The sequence below is a fragment of the Lutra lutra genome, chromosome 18 (assembly GCF_902655055.1).
Source record: "Lutra lutra chromosome 18, mLutLut1.2, whole genome shotgun sequence".
Lineage (NCBI taxonomy): Eukaryota > Metazoa > Chordata > Mammalia > Carnivora > Mustelidae > Lutra > Lutra lutra.
In genome coordinates this window covers 2542034-2560804 of record NC_062295.1, presented here as the reverse complement: position 1 = coordinate 2560804, position 18771 = coordinate 2542034, and the positions used below count along the sequence as shown (strand labels likewise).

Here is an 18771-nt window from a genome sequence, read left to right as displayed (position 1 = left end):
CACATCCATGCCTTGGAGCAACTAGGTAGCTCAGTCGAGCGACTGACTCTTGGTTTCAGCTAAGGTCATCATCTCAGGGTTGTGAGATCAAGCCCAGTGTGGGGCTCCGAGCTCAGTGGGCCGTCTGTTTGAGATTCTCTCTCTCCGCTCATTCTGCCCCTCTCCCCCCAAACTCTGCTTGCATGCTCTCTCTTAGAAAAAAAAAAAAAAAAAAAAAAAAGGCAAGTCCATGCCTCAGAATTTCTCCCTGTTGTGAAAGGTTATCACTGCAATTGCAAAATATCCTGCTTTGGACTGGAAAGCCCCAGTTCCTGCCCAATTCTGCTCTTGGTGTGTTAGTCTCCACTTAAAGGAGTTTCCTGGCCAGTCAGGACAGGGTCAGGGACCCCAGGCACACGAAGGACCCTGCGGTTGTTGCACAACTTCAGTTCTGTCTCAGGAGTTTGAGGCTCCCTGTGAGGTGACTGTGTTACTGCCTTCTGAAATCTTGCACAGGTCTTGATCCCAGAGACGCTCAGTCAACACGCTTCTGGCCCAACCTGAGAATGCCACATCCAACATCAGCACCATAAATATGCATGCATTTGGGTCCATCCATTTTTTAGGGAGTATGCTGGATTTGGGGTTCTCAGCAGGATCCAGAAAACTGGATGCTGTCAGCAATTAAACCAAAAAGACTGAGTCCTCTGCAAAATATTAAGAATGTGGACAAAGTGGACAGTAAGATACATTTGGCCAAGCAGAACGCATCGAAGCCTTGGTCCCAGCTGGTCACACACAGGCGGGTCAGACACAGTGCTGTCTGTTCTGCCAGGCATCTGAATGTTGTAAATGACCTGTGGGAGTGGTCAGAAGAGCCCACTGTGAGTTTCACTGGACAGCTGGAAAAGCGACATCTGTGGTTAGTGAGGAATGTAAAATAATATTATTATCATGCACGCAGACAATACTGCAAAGCGGTTAAAAGAGGGAGTTTGAATCCTGGCTCAGTCAATGAGCAAGTCACTAAGCCACTAATGCCGGCCGTGAGACCAATGATGAATCATGAATCCTGGAGGCGTGCTGTGGAGATTTTAGAAGATACTGGACATAAAGCAAAGCGTGCCTGGCACAGACTAAGCACCATTGTATTACCGACAAAACATCTGTAAGCCAAAAATTTCATGAGAAGTTCAGAAAGCTTAAACCAGGACATGCAAATGATACCAGCTAAGTGACAAAAACATCACCATTTTGCAAGGACCGCTGGAGCAACTGATTGAGGAAAGGATCGTCCACGAATGCTCAGATCATGGGGTGAAAGACTGTAGGAGAACCAGACATTTCCACATTTCTCAGGTTACTTATGAAATACAAAGAAAAAATGTCCTTTTACAATGGAGACATCTTGGGCTCCTGGGTGGTTCAGTGGATTAAGCCTCTGCCTTAGGCTCAGGTCATGATCTCAGGGTGCTGAGATGGAGCCCTGCATCGGGCTCTCTGTTTGGCAGGGAGCCTGCTTCCTCCTCTCTCTCTCTGCCTGCCTCTCTGCCTACTTGTGATTTCTCTCTGTCAAATAAATAAAATCCTTAAAAAAAAAATGGAGACATCTTGAGCAGCTGAATGTACCTTCAGTCTGATAATAAGGAAACGATGCCCAGATCTAAATTAAGGGACATTCTGCTTGGAAAAGACTTTGCAAAAAACACTGACCGAATTTAAAAAGGTAGGGAAGTGTAAAGTGTTCTAGCAGAAGCAGACTATAGAGATGTGACAACTAAAAGCAGTGCAGGAGGGGCGCCTGGGTGGCTCAGTGGGTTGGGCCGCTGCCTTCGGCTCAGGTCATGATCTCAGGGTCCTGGGATCCAGCCCTGCATCGGGCTCTCTGCTCAGCAGGGAGCCTGCTTCCTCCTCTCTCTCTGCCTGCCTCTCTGCCTGCTTGTGATCTCTCTCTGTCAAGTAAATAAATAAAATCTTTAAAAAAAAAAATAAAAAAAAAATAAAAGCAGTGCAGGATCTCTGATTAGACCCTGGGTTGGGGAAAAAAAAACCTGTCAAGGACATTATCAGGGCAACTGGAGAAATTTGATTATGGGCTCCTTATAGTATTAAAATGATGTTAATTTTCCTGAGTATGATAATTGTATTCTGATTATTTTTTAAGATTTTTATTTATTTGACAGAGAGAGACACAGCGAGAGAGGAACACAAGCAGGGAGAGTAGGAGAAGAAGCAGGCTCCCCACTGAGCAGGGAGCCTGATGCGGGGCTTAATCCCAGGACCCTGGGATCATGACCTGAGCCGAAGGCAGACGCTTAACAACTGAGCCACCCAAGCGCTCCTGTATTCTGATTATTTAAAATAATATCCTTGGGTGGCTCAGTGGGTTGAGCCTCTGCCTTCGGCTTAGGTCATGGTCTCAGGGTCCTGGGATGGAGACCCACATCACACTCTCCGCTCGGTGGGGAGCCTGCTTCCCCCTCTCTCTCTGCCTGCCTCTCTGCCTACTTGTGATCTCTGTCTGTCAAATAAATAAATAAAATCTTTAAAATAATATCCTTGTATCCTTGTTCATTGTACTTAGAGTATGTAGGGCATTTGGATTGATAGCTTTTCAATGTTTTCAATTCATTACCAAATGGTTCAGAGCGGGAAAAGAAAGGAAAAATGAAGTGCATGCATGTGTGTATATAAAAGAGAGAATCACTAAATACTGTAAAATGTAAACAGCTGGTGAATCTAGGTAACTTTTCTAGGTTTAAAATTTTTCAAAACAAACAGTTGGGGATAAAACTCAGGGTATGCAGAAAGACAGAAGCAGTTAACTGTGGAGGTCTCACTGCACATACGACTTCTACTAACCTTGGAGTGACTTCTGGAGCCCGATGCTGGGACGTGAGCTCCAAAGGACACCTATGTCTTTTTCACCCTTGTTTTTCCACATCCTGGCATGGTGTCCAAAATACTTGTTCAGGGGCACCTGGCTGGCTCAGTCAGTAGAGCAGGTGACCCTTGTTCTCGGGGCTCTCATTCAAGCCTCACACTGGGCACAGAGCTCACTTAAAAACAATAAACTTGTTCCGTAAGAGTGTATGGACAAGCCCCCTCCCTCGTGGGTACGCCCTTGGGAAGCCAAGGCACAGCAGAAAACAAATAAATCAGGATGACAGTCCCATGCATGCTGTTTTGAGGCTTCGTGATGCTGAAAGTACCAGACAACCGGAACTACATCAACAGGGGTGACACCAGGGCCTGTGTCCTGGCAGTGTCCTTCTGGCTTCACCTCCTTCTGGGCAGGGAAGGACAAACCTTGCAGGGCTGCATTTCCCCCGCTCCTCCCACCATTTGCTTTGGAGGGCCAGTAAAATCCCAAGAGTCTGGAGGAGAACTGGCCAGACAGACTGGCCCTCATCATGGTCCTCAGCAGTGTGGGACCAGTGGCTTTGTTCCTGCTTCCCCTCCCCCACATCACGGGAGAAGAGGCGTCTGATTGCCTGCCCAAGATCAAGACTCTGGAATCCAGCCCCAGTCCCTCCTTCACATACTTACCTGTGGCTCTGCAGGGCAGAATGCGAAGGTGATGGCTGGGGCGCTGGAGGACCATGTGGCTGACCTTGAGCCCTCCCAACTGTAAAAGCCTCCAAATCTGTGAGAAAGAGAACGCAAGTGTCACCACTGGGAACAAACAAATGATGACACTCATAGCTCAGTTCCTCCACTGTGCAGAGCATTTCCTGTGCCTTTTCCGCTATTTCACAAGTGGCTTCTTTTTACCCATCCTCTGGGTTCCAGGGCAGAGATTGTTTCCGACAGCCGGCTCTGGCCTCTCCTGGTCAACAGCATGATCAAGACGCCCAGTGACCATCTGCTGGACTCCTTGGAGGAGCTGGAAGACAATGACTTTGAGAAGTTCAAGTTTAAGCTGAGCATCAGCCTGGAGAAGGATCACTCCCGGATCCCCTGGGGCCAGCTCCACAATGCCAACCCCGTGAAGCTGGCCACTCTGATGATCACCCACTATGGGGAAGAGAATGCTGCGAGGCTGACCCTGCAAGTCCTGAGGGCCATGAACCAGAATCTCCTGGCAGAGGAGCTTAACAGGGTGATTGGCCCAGGTAAGCGGGCCCCATGTTCCATTCCTCTCCCAGTGTGTCTGGGGTAGGAGGTGCGAGAGGGAACTTGTGTTTAGGCCAATGTGTTGTGACTTGGGGTTAGGAGTCCCAGGTCTACCATGACCCCAGGGACTCTGGTCGAGCAAGTTCTTTGTGCTGCTTAGGTCTTTGGAGCTGGTTTATTATAGCTAAGGCTCCCAATGGCTTTTAAAAAGGGCAGGGGAGGCGGGCAGGGAGTGTTGGAGGGGGAGGCTGAGATTCTCACTGCAGGGTGTAATCAGGAGAGGCAGGAGTTAGATGCCTGGTCTTAAAGGGGCCCTAACTTCATTGTGATTAACCCCTATGTACAGACCAGTATCTTCAGGAGAGAGAAAAAAAAAAAAAGGCTTGCTAACTGACCATATCGGCAGGGTCAACAGGTAATGTTCACATTGAAATCCACTTATTTTCAGTTTTGAGCTCTTCTTTGACACATTTCACAAAGGTATTCTAAAATTCCCAATTCTTTTCCTTCCTTTCTTTCATCTTTTCTCTTTCCTTGTTTTTCTTCCTTCTTCTCCTCCTTGTTCTTCTATTCCTATTTTGCTGTAACTTTCTGATTTTATCACACTGTGATCAACGAGTGTGGCCTATTGGATTTTTGCTTTCAAAGAATTTTTATTATTTGAGATGCGTGGGCAAATATGTAATGGGCTTAAAAAGTATTGGTTAGTGTTTGAGTATTTCTTCTACTTCTAGACTTTGAGGACACGTTAGAAATGCTTTCCATGTATTTTTCTGGAGTAGAATGTTTAAATAACATAAAAGTTCTGCACTCTTTGAAAGACTGATAGGAAAAAAAAATGAAAGACTAATAGGACGAAACCATGATCTCAGTGTGATTTGATGAGTAGAATTTCATGTTTTAAAACCTGGTTATTGGGGCACCTGGGTGGCTCAGTGGGTTAAAGCCTCTGCCTTCAGCTCAGGTCATGATCCCAGGGTCCTGGGATCGAGCCCCACATCAGGCTCTCTGCTCAGCGGGAAGCCTGCTTCCGCCTCTCTCTCTGCCTACTTGTGATATCTCTCTCTGTGTCAAATAAATAAATAAAATCTTTTAAACAAACAAACAAACTGGGTTATTAGCATCTTCAGGGCTTTCCCATCCATTCTTGAGCCATTTTGAGGAACTTACATTTTCCCAGGAAGCCAAGTGTTTGCAACAGCAAAGCATTTTAAACAGCTCTGAAGCAATTTTAGTAAGAGTCTCTTCTACCAAAAATTAAAGGGCTGATTACAGGATATCTTCTTTTATTCGTTAGAGTAGTAGTTTTCAAGTTCCATCCAAGGAAGATAATTCAGGGATTCTTTAGAATGTTAGCAAATACTTAATCCAAATTTTATTAACTTTTCTAACTTATAAAACCAACAAATGCATATTAAAATGTGTCATTAACAAACTTTTGAAATTCTAGAGGCCACCAGGGTAATAGTTTGTGCTGTCCTTCAACTCCTTTTTATGTAGTCCTTGGAATTAAGCCTTTCCTGTCATTTCTGTTTAATGAAACCATATCCTGAAACTTCAAAGCAAGCTGTTTTTTTTTTTTTTTAATTTTATTTATTTGACAGAGAGAGAGATCACAAGTAGGCAGAGAGGCAGGCAGAGAGACATGGAGAAGCAGGCTCTCTGCTGCAGGGCTCAATCCCAGGACCCCAGGATCATGACCCAAGCCGAAGGCAAAAGCTGAACCCACTGAGCTACCCAGGTGCCCCAAAAGCAAGCTGTTTTAAAAACAACAACAACACAGGGACACCTGGGTGGTTCAGTCGATTGAGCAACTGCCTTCAGCTCAGGTCATGATCCGGGAGTCCTGGGACTGAGTCCCACGTCAGGTTCCCTGTTCAGCGGGGAGTCTGCTTCACCTTCTGACCCTCCCCCTTCTCATGCTCTCTCTCTCACTCTCTCTCAAACAAATAAAATCTTTTTAAAAAACCACCATTTCCACTTACTTACCTGTTTGTTAGGATTTTCTTCATGTCGTGAAACCATAGAATAAAACAGAAGTCATTAGTTTCTGAAGTTTTAACTGTCCTTCAAAATCTGTTTTCAAATTTTTATGCCAAATACCTTAATTCTTTTTTTTAAAAAGATTTTATTTATTTATTTGGCAGACAGAGATCACAAGTAGACAGAGAGGCAGGCAGAGAGAGAGAGAGGAGGAAGCAGGCTCCCTGGTAAGCAGAGAGCCCGATGCGGGGCTCGATCCCAGGATCCTGGGATCATGACCTGAGCCAAAGGCAGAGGCTTTAACCCACTGAGCCACCCAGGCGCCCCCTTAATTCTTCTTATTGATGGTTTTTTTTTTAAAGACTTTATTCATTTATTTGACAGAGAGAGATCACAAGTAGACAGAGAGGCAGGAAGAGAGAGAGAGAAAGAGAGAAGCAGACTCCCGCTGAGCAGAGAGACCGATGCGGGACTCAATCCCAGGACCCTGAGATCATGACCTGAGCCGAAGGCAGCAGCTTAACCCACTGAGCCACCCAGGTGCCCCTTATTGATGGGTTTTATAAGAGAGTTTTACACACCTATAATCACACACACATTAATACCAGTAAACCAGGGGGGATGTTTATTTTACAAATTAAGAATTTTGTGTAAGATTTTATATTGGAAAGAAGCTCTCCTGCCAAAGAAGTCTGAAAAGCACTATTTGAGAAATATATAGCAAATAATTAGCATTTTATTATTTTTTATCTTTTTTTAGCATTTTATTATTTAATGGTAATTGTTGTTGTCTAGGCAACAACAATTCTGAACTTGTCATTTCTTTTTTTTTTTAAGATTTTTTTTATTTTTATTTATTTGACAGAGAGAAATCAGAAGTAGGCAGAGAGGCAGGCAGAGAGAGAGGAGGAAGCAGGCTCCCTGCCGAGCAGAGAGCCCGATGCGGGGCTCGATCCCAGGACCCCGGGACCACGACCTGAGCCGAAGGCAGAGGCTTAAACCACTGAGCCACCCAGGCGCCCCTGAACTTGTCATTTCTGAGAGGATTTTTCTTTCTCTCCCTTCTCTCTCAAACCCTAGCCCTGAGCACTGCACAATTTCATGCCTTGTCATCCTGTTGTCTTTGCAGAGCTTCTGATACAAGCAAGTGGCACTGACGGTTCAGCAATGTCTTGTTCCTCTGGGGAGAATAAGCCCAAAGGTCTGAAGATACCAGATGGCCTGAAAGGTGACAGGCAGCGGCAAAATGGTGATGGGGCCCCTGGCCTGCCATCCAGCCAGCAGGAGGCTGGAAGGGGGCCCCAGAAGAAGCCTCCGGGCAAACAGAGAGATCAGAAGAGTTCTGAGGGCCTGGATATGTCGCGCAAGTCAAGGCCCAGGAGCATGACTCTGGGTGCCAGGAGAAGCCCACTCCCTAGCAAACCACAGGGGGAGAAGGGGAGTCCTAGTGCCAGGCTACCCAGGAATGCCAACTCTTTAGGACGGCTGCAAGAACTTGACTCTGGGTTGCTTACTGGGTCCCTAGGAAGAATAAAACCCAAGATCTCTGAAGGACATTTACCTTCAGGGCAAAAGCGGCCCAGAAGTCTTGAACTTAACATTTTTTTGGGAGAGAGAGAAACTCCCAAACCAGAAACTCTTCTCTCTCAAGATAAAACGAGAAGTGATCATCCAGACTCAGCAGCCGCCCCCAGTGAAGTGGCCACTCTGGATGTAGGTGCTACCATGGCTCCAGAGAAAGGCTCCAGGAATCCAGAATATTCCATGATTTCGAAGGGGGGAGTATTCAGGAATACACTTTCCAGTGCATCACTGTCTGGAGACCAGATGACCTGGGAGCAGCCAGAATCCACAGGACCCTCGAAGAAAAATGGAATTGAGGGTCAAGAACCCCCTGAGGCCTTGAGGGAGATGGTAGGCAGTGAGCTCCATTACTCTTCAGGTCCAGAAGTCCCTTCTTCAGGTAAGAAAGGACCCCAGAACTCAGAAGACCTGGCATCCTTAGGAAGGGTGACCTGTGCAGGTGTTTCCTCACAAATCTTTTATCCCCACTGTATTTATGTCACAAGATCCCTGAGTGCCCCCTGGGATCCCCAACCCATTGAGAATTTGAGGTAGGCTGTGAATCCTGAAAAAAAAAAAAATGCACGTATGCACATCATCATAAAATGCTGCATCAAAGTTCAAGTTCTTAGACACTTTGAAATCCTTTAGAATGCCAAGGAATTCATGGACCCCAGCTTGAGCCTCTGGGAAAGACTGGGTAAAAATACCCGCTTCTCACAATGACCCCATGGCTGTATGTGATGAGGCTAAGAGTCTGCCATTCACCTCTCTGGGCAGGGAGGTGAGCTATTGGCTAAAATCCTAAATCTCTTTTACTAAGGAGACAGAAATTGGGATTATGTTGGGTTGTGGATAACAGAAATGTCAAAATAGCACTACTGAAACAAGACAGAAGTTTCTTTCTCCTTTACATAAATAACACGGATGGCTCAGAACAGATAAGGTACTCCATGGGTGAGGAACCAAGGCTCCTGCTGTTTTTCTGCTCCACCAAGTTTGCTCTCAAACTCATGGTCTCAGAGGATGGCATCCTCATTTCAAGCACCAGGATGGAAGGACAAAGGAGAAGAGTATAAGCTTAGGGAAAGTTTCCAGAAGTTTCTAGAAGCTGCTCGTGATGCCTTCATTTATATCCCTTTGGCCTGAATGTAGTCAAATAGCCATACCTAACTGCAAGAAATGGGGTCTTTGTTGGGGGGGGCAGCAATCAATTCTATCACAAGGAAAGGAGGGGAGAATTGTTACTATGGGGCCTTCCCACAGTCTCACTTAGAGATGTGATATAAATTCCTGGGATCTTGTGAGAGGCGGTGGGAGGGGACTAATGAATTGAGTATGTTTCTGTTTCTTCTTGTACCTTCTGTCATTTCTGCTTTATGAAAGTTGTGCTATGGTCCTGGGGCACAGCTGGTCATAGCTCTCTGTCATCATGTTGGGTTTATACCCTTCAGCCTTATAAAGTCAAGTCCCTTTCCCTACTTCCATTGACTTCTTCCTGCACAGGGATGTGAAGAGAGGTCCCTTTAGTTCTCTCATTCAACACACACTTCTCACATCCTTATCATGTGCCAGGGACTCTGCTAGGGGTCAGGCTATGAGTGAATCACTATCCCCAGGGGGTCTCTCACTCAAGTCATGAGAAGCCTAGATGGTGGTTTTATGTGGCAAAGCAAACACTGGTCAGAATGTCTCACTACCTTTCTATCACCTGCTACATCCATATATCTATAGGAGGAAGGCATGGAATTTATAACAAAAGGCCTTTCTTTAGGATAATTATCCAGGAATTCCAAGTCTCGGGACTGTCATGAGCCCTTAGTCCTCAAGTCCACTGGGTAGTTTGCCGCCTTGCTGGAGCAAAGTCAGGGGAGGACAAGCTGGAAGAGGCCACAGTCTAACCAGGAATTTGTGTGTCCCAGGCACGGGTTCACTGTCTCTCTCTGCTGTCCTTTGTAAGCACCCCTTCATAACGTTCTGGGTTTGTCCCTCAGGAAATTCTTCCACTGCCATGTCTCCAGGGAAGCCACAGGATGAGGCTGTATATCCCCCTGTCTGTGCCCAGGAAAGAGATGACTCCTGCAGATACTCCATTGCTTCTAGGGACCCCAAGACCTCAGGCAAATGCTCATCCAGCAGCCTCCTGTGCCTGGCCTCACTCACAGTAAATAACTCGGAAGACTACAAGCAGCAAGAAGGCTTGCACATGGCCACTTTGAGCCCCAAGTCCCTACCACAGTGTGAGCGACACATGAAGCAGGTCCAGCTGCTCTTTTGTGAGGACCACAGGGAGCCTATCTGTCTCATCTGCAGTTTGAGTCAGGAGCATCGAGGCCACCAGGTGCGCCCCATCGAGGAGGCTGCCCTGGAATACAAGGTAGGTCTTCTTGGGGGTGGGGAGGGGAGAGGCTTTTAAAAGTCCGGGCTACTTTATTTCCCAACCCTGGGATGTTGGTGCATTAGTCAGCATTCTTCGGCCGTAAGTAGCAAAAACACAATACAAGCCAGATCAGCAAAGAGGGAATTTACTGGTTCATGGAGCTGAGATCCAAGGGCACTAGCTTCAGGTATGGCTGAATCCAGGTGCCCACATGACATTAAGAATCTCTCTCTCTCACCACTTCTTGGATATGCTCCCTCTGGTGTGATGGATTCATTCTCCCCCTTTCCTGGGCCCCCTCCCTGTGCTCTTGGCTGCAGCAAATTCTCCTAAAGCAGCAAAATCTCCTAAAGCACATTTTCCCCTCTAGAGTTGGCCCAACTAAAGATGGCAGAGGCCAAGTTTAGGCTTCAACAAGTGCCTCTTTTTCAGGAGCAAATTCAAAAGCAGCTGGAGCATCTGAAGGCATTGAGAAAATCTGGGGAGGAACAGAGATCTCAGGGGGATAAGAAGACTGCAAAATTGCTGGTAAGGGCAGGGGTGTTCTATGGCCAATCCTTGCCTGAGTTCACCCCTGCAAAAGGAGGAAGGGCACCAAAAGTGGGCAGGGGAGTCCCCAAAGTATATTGTCTCATAGGGAAGCAGAACTGATCACCTGTTTAGAATCACCTGCTTTTGAGGGGGCAGGGAGGTAACAGGAATCCAAGGATGACCTCGCCCCTGGAGAAGGAGACCAACACCCAGCAGGAAAGGAAATCTCCAAGGAGACTGTGCTTTCTCATATTCACCACAAAATGGTTTAGAGAAATTAACACCAGTGGCTGAGGGGTGGGATTGAGGAAATGGGAAAAGAAACTTTTCCATTTTAAATACTCCTTTGTATTGTTTTTATAATTGTCCTTTTCAGTTTTTTTTAAACCATATGGGTTTTTTAAATTCAAATGGTTAGACATTTTCTTTTAAACTGTCATTTTGTGATGCCACGGATTTCAATGAATACACTTGTTGGCCTTCCACTATTTTTTTTTTAAGATTTTATTTATTTATTTGACAGAGAGAGATCACAAGTAGACGGAGAGGCAGGCAGAGAGAGAGAGAGAGAGAGGGAAGCAGGCTCCCTGCTGAGCAGAGAGCCCGATGCGGGACTCGATCCCAGGACCCTGAGATCATGACCTGAGCCGAAGGCAGCGGCTTAACCCACTGAGCCACCCAGGCGCCCGGCCTTCCACTATTGAACCTGGACACATAAGTTGCTTCCATTTTCCCTGCAAGCAAATTCAATTATCCCAAAGAGCCTTAATTTGTCTGACCCATTCTGTTGGCCAGATCCCATCTCCCACACCATAATGGGAAACAGGCAAAGATAACAAAGGGCAGGAATGGAGGTGGGCATGGCATTGGCCCAGGTATCTAACTTTTGCAAAACTCATGAAGTGTAGTAAAAGAAAACCCCTTTCTAGGGTGCATGGGTGGCTCAGTCAGTTAAGACTGACCTGATTTCAGCTCAGATCATGATCTCAGGATCGTGAGATCAGGCCTACATTGAGCTCCATGCTGGGTGTAGAGTCTGCTTAAGATTCTCTCTCTCCTTCTGTCCTTCCCCTCGTCACCTTCCCCACCCCCACTCACCAGCTCTCTCTCTCTTTCTCTCTGTCTAAAAAAGAAGAAAAGAAAACCCCTTTCTTATAATACCAGGTGTCTTGGAACTCGTGGGTGAAGCAGAGGTCAGGGATGCCCCCCACCATGAAGATGAGGCAGAAGCCTGGGCCAAAGGGCAACTCAGGGAGATGAGAAGGTCTGGTCTTCCCTTAAGACACTCGCCATAGCATGAGCCCCCAAGAAAAGGTGATACTGTTTTCAAGACTTCTACTCCTCCTCCTTCTTTCAATAGTCAAAATACATATATAATTTTTAATCATATGGAAGGGGAGGGAAACTCTTTTTTACAGCACAATGACAGCTAAAACAAGTAAGGAAGGATGGTTATGGGGTGCCTGGCTGCCTCAGTCAGAGAGTATATGACTCTTGATCTCAGAGCCTGAGTTCAAGCCCTGCGATGGGGGCAGAGATTACTTAAATCAATCAATCAATAAAAATTTCTCAGTACTTCAAAAAAGAAATTCTCCACTATACAAACACCAATATAAAAATCAACACCAACAAAGATCATCAACAGATGCTAAAATTTTTAGCAGAAGTTCGTAAGAGAAAAAGATATGGACATCCTCTCAAAGTACCACCCCTCGGATTACTCATAAATTATAAAGGAAATAATACATATTTACACTGAAGAGGCGAGGCAGACCCCTCTTCAACCAAGTGACTGATCCCTGAATCGCAATAATGGTGATGGACAAACTGGACACTATTTGCCTCCCCATGGGATGTGTTAGGGAGCCCAGAGCATTAAAAATACAGTATTCCTGTCTAAGATACTGAACCTGAATTTAATCATGAGCAAAATTATCAGACAATTTTAGAACACAGGCCATTGAACATGACAACCGATCTGTCCTCTTTAAGGAAAAAAAAGCCAATGTTAGCATCCTTAACAACAAAAGGTGAGGAAACATTTTTGGTTCAAAAGGACTAAAGAACTCAAAATGATGAGATCTCTCAAGTCCAGTCTTAGAAGATTTGAAGGGACTTCTCCCTCCATAGAGGAAGGAGAAGGCTCTCTAGAGCCACTCCACCTTTCCACAGAAGCTCTTGATAGAACACGGACCCACGTGTGATGGTAGTAGAAGTCAAGTTCACTTACATTCACGTAGGTGGACTGACTGCCTTCATTCAGAGCCACATTGAGGACCTTCTGCATGCCAGCACTTTGGTGGGGAGTAGAGACAAGTCTCCTTCCTGGACACTTTGGTGGTTATAACCTTGTCCATTTACAACCCCAGGTATATGTCATCCTCACACTGGCTTTCAAGGAAGGAAAAAGATGACATCAGATATCTTAGTGTCCTGTGTCTGCCTTAACAGAGTGCTGAAGACTGAATGGCTTAAACCACAGAAATGTATTCTCTCCAGTTCTGTAGGCCAGAAGTCCACAGTCAAGGCGTCAGCAGGACTGGTTCCTTCTGAGGGCCGTGAAGGAGAGACATCTTCCGGGACTCTACCCTCAGCTGGTTGATGTCATCTTTTCCCTGTCTCTTCACATGCTGTTTTCCCTGCGTCTGTGTCCCAACTTCCCCACTCTAATGGCCACTCCAGTATGCCTCACCTTACCTAATTACATCTGCAATGATGTTATTTCCAAATAAGATCATATTCTTTAGGTCCTAGAGGTTAGGACTTTAACATAAATTTTGGAGGGGATACAAATCAACTCAGAATACTAGGTTTTAGGGAATTTTACAAGAGCCAGCCCCTGCCACCCTCAGTCTGTTCTGGAAGGTTCTGGCCCATTTTGTCTCCTTCTCTGAAATCCAGTCCTCCAAGAAGCTGAGGGATCCAGCCTCTTACCCGCCTCTAGGAGGTGGGCTTCTAGGGATTCCCTGGGCGCACCCTTCCAGCACACTGCACAGACCCCTACACCTTTCTGTTCCTCAGAAACAAACTGAAACCCAGAAGCAGAGACTCCGGCACCAGTTGGAGCAGCTGTACCATCATCTGCAGCAGCAAGAGAAGCTCTTTGTGGCCTCATTAGAGGATCTGAGCCTGACCATTGGCCAGGTCAGGGAGAAATACAGCAACCAAGTGTCCAGAGACATTGCGCATCTTGACAAGCTGATTGGGGACCTGGAGGCCAAGCAGTGCCAACCGGAATGGGAGCTCATGCAGGTGAGTATGGCTGGCTTTCCCCTGCCCAGTGTGCCCAGTAGGATGACATGGGCTCCCAGCACTGCCATTAGCTCTGCCCAAGTCAGTACGAGACAAAGGTCTTGTGCCAAGACCCCTCTGATGACCTCTCAGGAGCCCAGGGTGGCCCCAGCTTTCAAAGGGATCCCCTGGTATCTCCCAGAAGAGAAGAGCAGGGTTTGGGCACATTTCTCTTGCAAGCCCCACCAGGCTGCCACTTCGGGTGATGAAATTTAGAATGGGGGAGAGGTGCCCGGGTTTTGTTGACACCCCAGGGCTGAAAGACCAGGAGGAAAGACCAGGAATCAGCGCAGCCCCTAGGAGACTGATAATGGAGAGCTTCCCTCTTTTCTCTCCTAGGACATCGGAGTCACCCTGCACAGGTACCGAGAGGTCCCCTCATGTTCCCTTGGGTATCCTGCAGGAAGCAGTGGGGGAGGCATCCCTAGGAGGGAGATGCTCCCAACCCCGGGTGTGTGACTCCTCCTGGTCTCCTCCTATCTCCTGCAGCTTCCTAAGTGCTTTCTGGATTTGTGTAGGGAAAATGGGAGTGTGATCAGGAGAGAGAGCATGGGTTGAAGACGGCAAAGAATGAACACAGCCTATCGTGCTAATGATGTTTCCTAAGAAATCTTCCTAAGGATTGCAATTTGCCTCATGAAAACTGTTCCTGCAGAAGTGCCTCCCTCCCTGAGGCCACAAATGCTTACGGTCTACGGAGGAAAGGACCGTCTAGGAGTGGAGATGCTAAGCCCAGACCGGGGAAGGAAGGGGAGGGAAGGGAGGAGGCTGGACATTACAGTTACCTCAGGAGCTTTACAAAATCCTGACATCCAGGCCCTGGCACACAAATTAAATCCAGATCTTCAAGAGTGTAAGAGCATAAATTCAAGAGCATAAATTTTTTTGTTTTTTTTTTTTTCTTTCTTTTTTGGTGGTAAAATACATATAAAATGAAATGTACCACTCTGACCATTTCTAAACGTGCAGTTCCTTGCCATTAAGTGCATCCCTATTGTCGTGCAAGCACCACCACCACCATCTGCAGCACGTTCTCATCCTCCCAAATGGGAGCTCCGTATCATTAAAACATAACTCCCTATTGCCACCTCACCCAGCCCCTGGCAACCACCATTCTATGTCCTGTCTTTATGAATTTGACTGCTCTAACTGCTTTATATAAGTGGAATCATACAGTATTTGTGCTTTTGTGTCTGGCTTACTTCATTCAGCATAATGTCTTCAAGGTTCGTCCATATTGTAAAATGTGTCAGAATTTCATTCCTTTGTAATGTGTAAGAATTTCATTCCTTTAATTCATTCCGGCTGAGTAATATTCCACTGTATGTGTATGCCACAATTTGTTAATCCTTTTGTCTATCAATGGACAGTTGGGTTGTTTCCATCTTATGGCTATTGTGAATAATGCTGCTATGAATACCACTGTACATCTATCTGTTTGAGTCTCTGCTTTCAATCCTCTGGGGCAAATACCTAGAAGTGGAATTGACATGTCATATGGTAACTCTATGTTTAGTTTTTTGAGGAACCACTATACTATTCCCACAGTGTCTGTACCACTTTATGTTCCTAGCACCAATGCACAAGGGTCCCAATTTTTCCACATCCTTGCTAACACCCGTCATTTTCAGTTTTTCAAAATAATAATAACCATCCTAATGAGTCATATCTCATTGTGGTTTTCTTCTTATTTACTATCATTTTTATTTCAACAGAAAAGGACTAAAGAAGTATAATTAATTTGACATAGGTAATTCTGGGCTGAGCATTTCAATATTAACACCATTTTAAGGCCGTTATTAAAACTTACTGTGGTTTTGATATCAGTGGTTTTTATAACTCCTTAGGTGATGCCAATCTGTGGCCAAAGTTGAGAACAAAAAACGCACAGTCCAGGGAGGACTTTCTTTGCCAAGCCCAAGTGGGCTGGGTGTCCCCTGTGGACTCTACACCTTACTTCCACCTCATGGGAACTTGGGCTACCCCCATGCACCAGCGGCTTTCTGGCCAACAGTCTTTTGTCTCTAGGGTCAAGATAGCGACTGTTCCTAAGCCATGGTACACTCCTCCAGAGGTGGAGAAAAAGATCCACTTGATCTACCAGAAATCAGAGTTTATGGAGAAGAGCATGAAGTCTTTCTGGGGTAGGTGGGCTTGGGGGGAATGGGGAAGCACCTGCTTGCTTCCTCTCTGATGTCTATGTAGCCCAGACCCCTCTGACATCCCTTTTCCATCTCCCATGGCCTTTCTGATGCCATCTTCAGCTTCCTCCTGATCTATCCCTAGCTGGGGAACCTAACTCAAGCTCCCTTTCTTCTTTCAGAAACCCTGCGTTCAGAAATGGACACCTTCAATGGTGAGTATAGCGATGGCAGAATGTGCTTGCTGGGGGTTACTGTCATATTCCCTGTGCTGTTGATTTCTGGGCATTATTCAGAAAAGAGAATAACACCTGTAACAAAGGCAGGAGAAAGCCTTCATAGGCTCTGTGCTGGACTTGGTGTCTGGGTCAACTCGTCAGACCACAGGGTCACCAAGGCAGGCTCTAGGGTCCAGGAGAATGGGGTTAATCCAAGGAGAGGAAGCAAGGTCCTGAGCTGGGGTAGGGGTCCTTGTCTTTCCTTGTTGTGATGACCAGGGTACATTCAGACTCTGAATCGGGACACTCAGGTTTCACCGCACCCCTCCCCTCTTCTTTTTCTCTGTAGTTCCAGAACTGATATGCGCTCAGGCACATGCTGGTAAGTGTCCAGACTGAGGCAAGTGGACTTCACCTGCTGGGTCCCTGTGCAGACCTCCAGTGCATTCCAGAAGACTGTCCCTATCCATGTTTCCTGGAGGTGGGGAGAACCCTGTGGGTGTACTGTCCATGGACCCCCAACAAGGTATTCTAATTCTTTCTGCAGTTAATGTGATTCTGGATACAGAAACTGCCCACCCCAACCTCATCTTCTCTAATAACCTGAAGAGCGTAAGACTTGGAAACAAGTGGAATCGTCTGCCTGACAATCCGGAAAGATTTGATAGTTGCACCATCGCGCTAGGCCTTCCAAGCTTCCTCTCTGGCCGCCATTACTGGGAAGTGGAGGTGGGAAACAAAACAGGGTGGATCCTGGGCATCTGCAAGGCATCTGCAAGCAGGAAAGGGACCATGACGCTGTCAGCCAACAACGGCTACTGGGTGGTGATGATGATGAAGCGAAATGAGTACCAGGTGTCCACCATTCCCCCAACACGCCTGCAGATAAGGGAAGCCCCCAGACGTGTGGGCATCTTCCTGGACTACATGGCTGGAGACATTTCCTTTTACAATGTAACATACAAATCCCTCATCTACACATTCACCAGCTTCTCTTTTTCTGGGGCCCTTCAGCCTATGTTCAGCCCGGGAATACATGATGGAGGGAAGAACATGGATCCTCTGACCATCTGTCCCATGGCTGACCAGAGGCCTCAATGAATGCCCAACACTTCGCATCTCTCTTCCAGCTCCCAGCCTTGTATCTTGAATCTGTACACTCAACTGTCATTATTGAATGCCTACTGGGCTCCAGCTGCCGTGGTAACGTAACAAGAGAAGAGTGCCTGTGCCTGAAGAGCCTATGGGATGGGAGCAGAAAGAAGCTGAGAACCCAAATATTGGTAAACAAAGGGTGAAGAGAACATGTACTGATGACACCTAAGAGGAAGAAGTACATGGCTGTAGCTTAATAAATCCTTGTATGAATTAGCACCCTGAGATGTCACTAAGGCAGAGAGCTCACCCTCTTTTTGCCCCAGAGCTCTATGGCAAGGATGTGTCCCCTTATTCTATCTTCCTATCCTCTTCCTTGAGGACTTGGAAAGCTGAGAAATAAAACAAGCAGACTGGACTATTATATTTTTGTACCTGGATTAATGAACTACAGATTTTAAGAATATTGGCTAGGCCTCGTAAATAAATCAGTTATAAAACTTGGTCATAACTGCACTCAGTTTGCACTCAGTTTGTTGTCACTCAATCACTGTGAGATTCCATTTCCCTACTGAACACCATGAGAAAGATGGAGCTGCTATAGTGGGATATTTGATACATGTTTGACACATATTCCCAGTGTCAGTTTTTTTTTTAAGATTTTATTTATTTATTTGACACAGAGAGAGAGAGATCACAAGTAGGCAGAGGGGGAGGGGGAAGCAGGCTCCCTGCTGAGCGGAGAGCCCGACGTGGGGCTCGATCCCAGGACCCTGAGATCATGACGCGAGCTGAAGGCAGAGACTGAACCCACTGAGCCACCCAGGTGCCCTCCAGTGTCGCGTTTTTGAAAAATTCTGTCCTGATCTGTATCTGAAGATCTGTTCTAGTTCACAGATAGCCCCTCTATCATCCCCTATGTAAAGAGCTATAAAGAGAAAGGATGTAACGGGATGAAAGAATCAGATGAAGATTAAACACTAAACCCCCCTACCCCAACTCATCTTTCTTTTTTTTTTTTTTAAGATTTTATTTATTTGACAGAGAGAAATCACAAGTAGGCAGAGAGGCAGGCAGAGAGAGAGAGGAGGAAGAAGGCTTCCCGCTGAGCAGAAAGCCCGACGTGGGGCTCGAACCCAGGACCTGGGATCATGACCTGAGCCGAAGGCAGTGGCTTAACCCACTGAGCCACCCAGGCGCCCCCCAACTCATCTTTCCATCTGCACTCTAGAGCCTAGACTGGACTCAGCTTCTCCATGATTGTGGTCCTGGTTTCTTCAACGGAGCCTTGTTCTACCCACATAATCCATCCTCTGACAGAGATCGTGTGCTCTATCTGCTTAGCTGTTCCCAATTCTTCCTTGCTATAACCCTTCCGTAAACAGCTTCCTGTATTTTTTCCACCATCTCCCCATACACATATTTTTCCCCGTTATTCCTAAATTGGCTCCAGAATGTGAACTATCTGATAAAA

At 46.4% G+C, this 18771-nt stretch overlaps 1 protein-coding gene and 1 long non-coding RNA gene across 5 annotated transcripts in view; one reads left to right on the top strand and one right to left on the bottom strand.

Moving 5' to 3' along the window:
* LOC125090767 (uncharacterized) overlaps positions 1-18771 on the bottom strand; it is a 30541-nt gene that overhangs the window by 9490 nt on the left and 2280 nt on the right. For 2 of the 3 annotated variants that reach the window (XR_007124474.1, XR_007124476.1), the window contains exon 2: positions 3529-3625. This is a non-coding gene — a long non-coding RNA (uncharacterized LOC125090767). Of the gene's footprint in view, positions 1-3528; positions 3880-18771 lie in introns of all 3 variants that reach the window. The other variant, XR_007124475.1, reaches the window with a different exon arrangement.
* On the top strand, positions 3777-17944 carry MEFV (MEFV innate immunity regulator, pyrin). Of its 2 annotated transcripts, none has more exons than XM_047713741.1 (10): positions 3777-4094; positions 7208-8041; positions 9663-10018; positions 10454-10549; positions 13574-13804; positions 14183-14205; positions 15872-15987; positions 16167-16199; positions 16552-16584; positions 16750-17944. In XM_047713741.1, exons 1-10 carry the CDS (start codon positions 3821-3823, stop codon positions 17301-17303), a joined length of 2550 nt encoding a protein of 849 aa, XP_047569697.1. In that variant the 5' UTR covers positions 3777-3820; the 3' UTR covers positions 17304-17944. The 2 variants fall into 2 exon arrangements, with proteins under 2 accessions (XP_047569697.1, XP_047569696.1); XM_047713740.1 differs by having other exon boundaries at positions 9636-10018.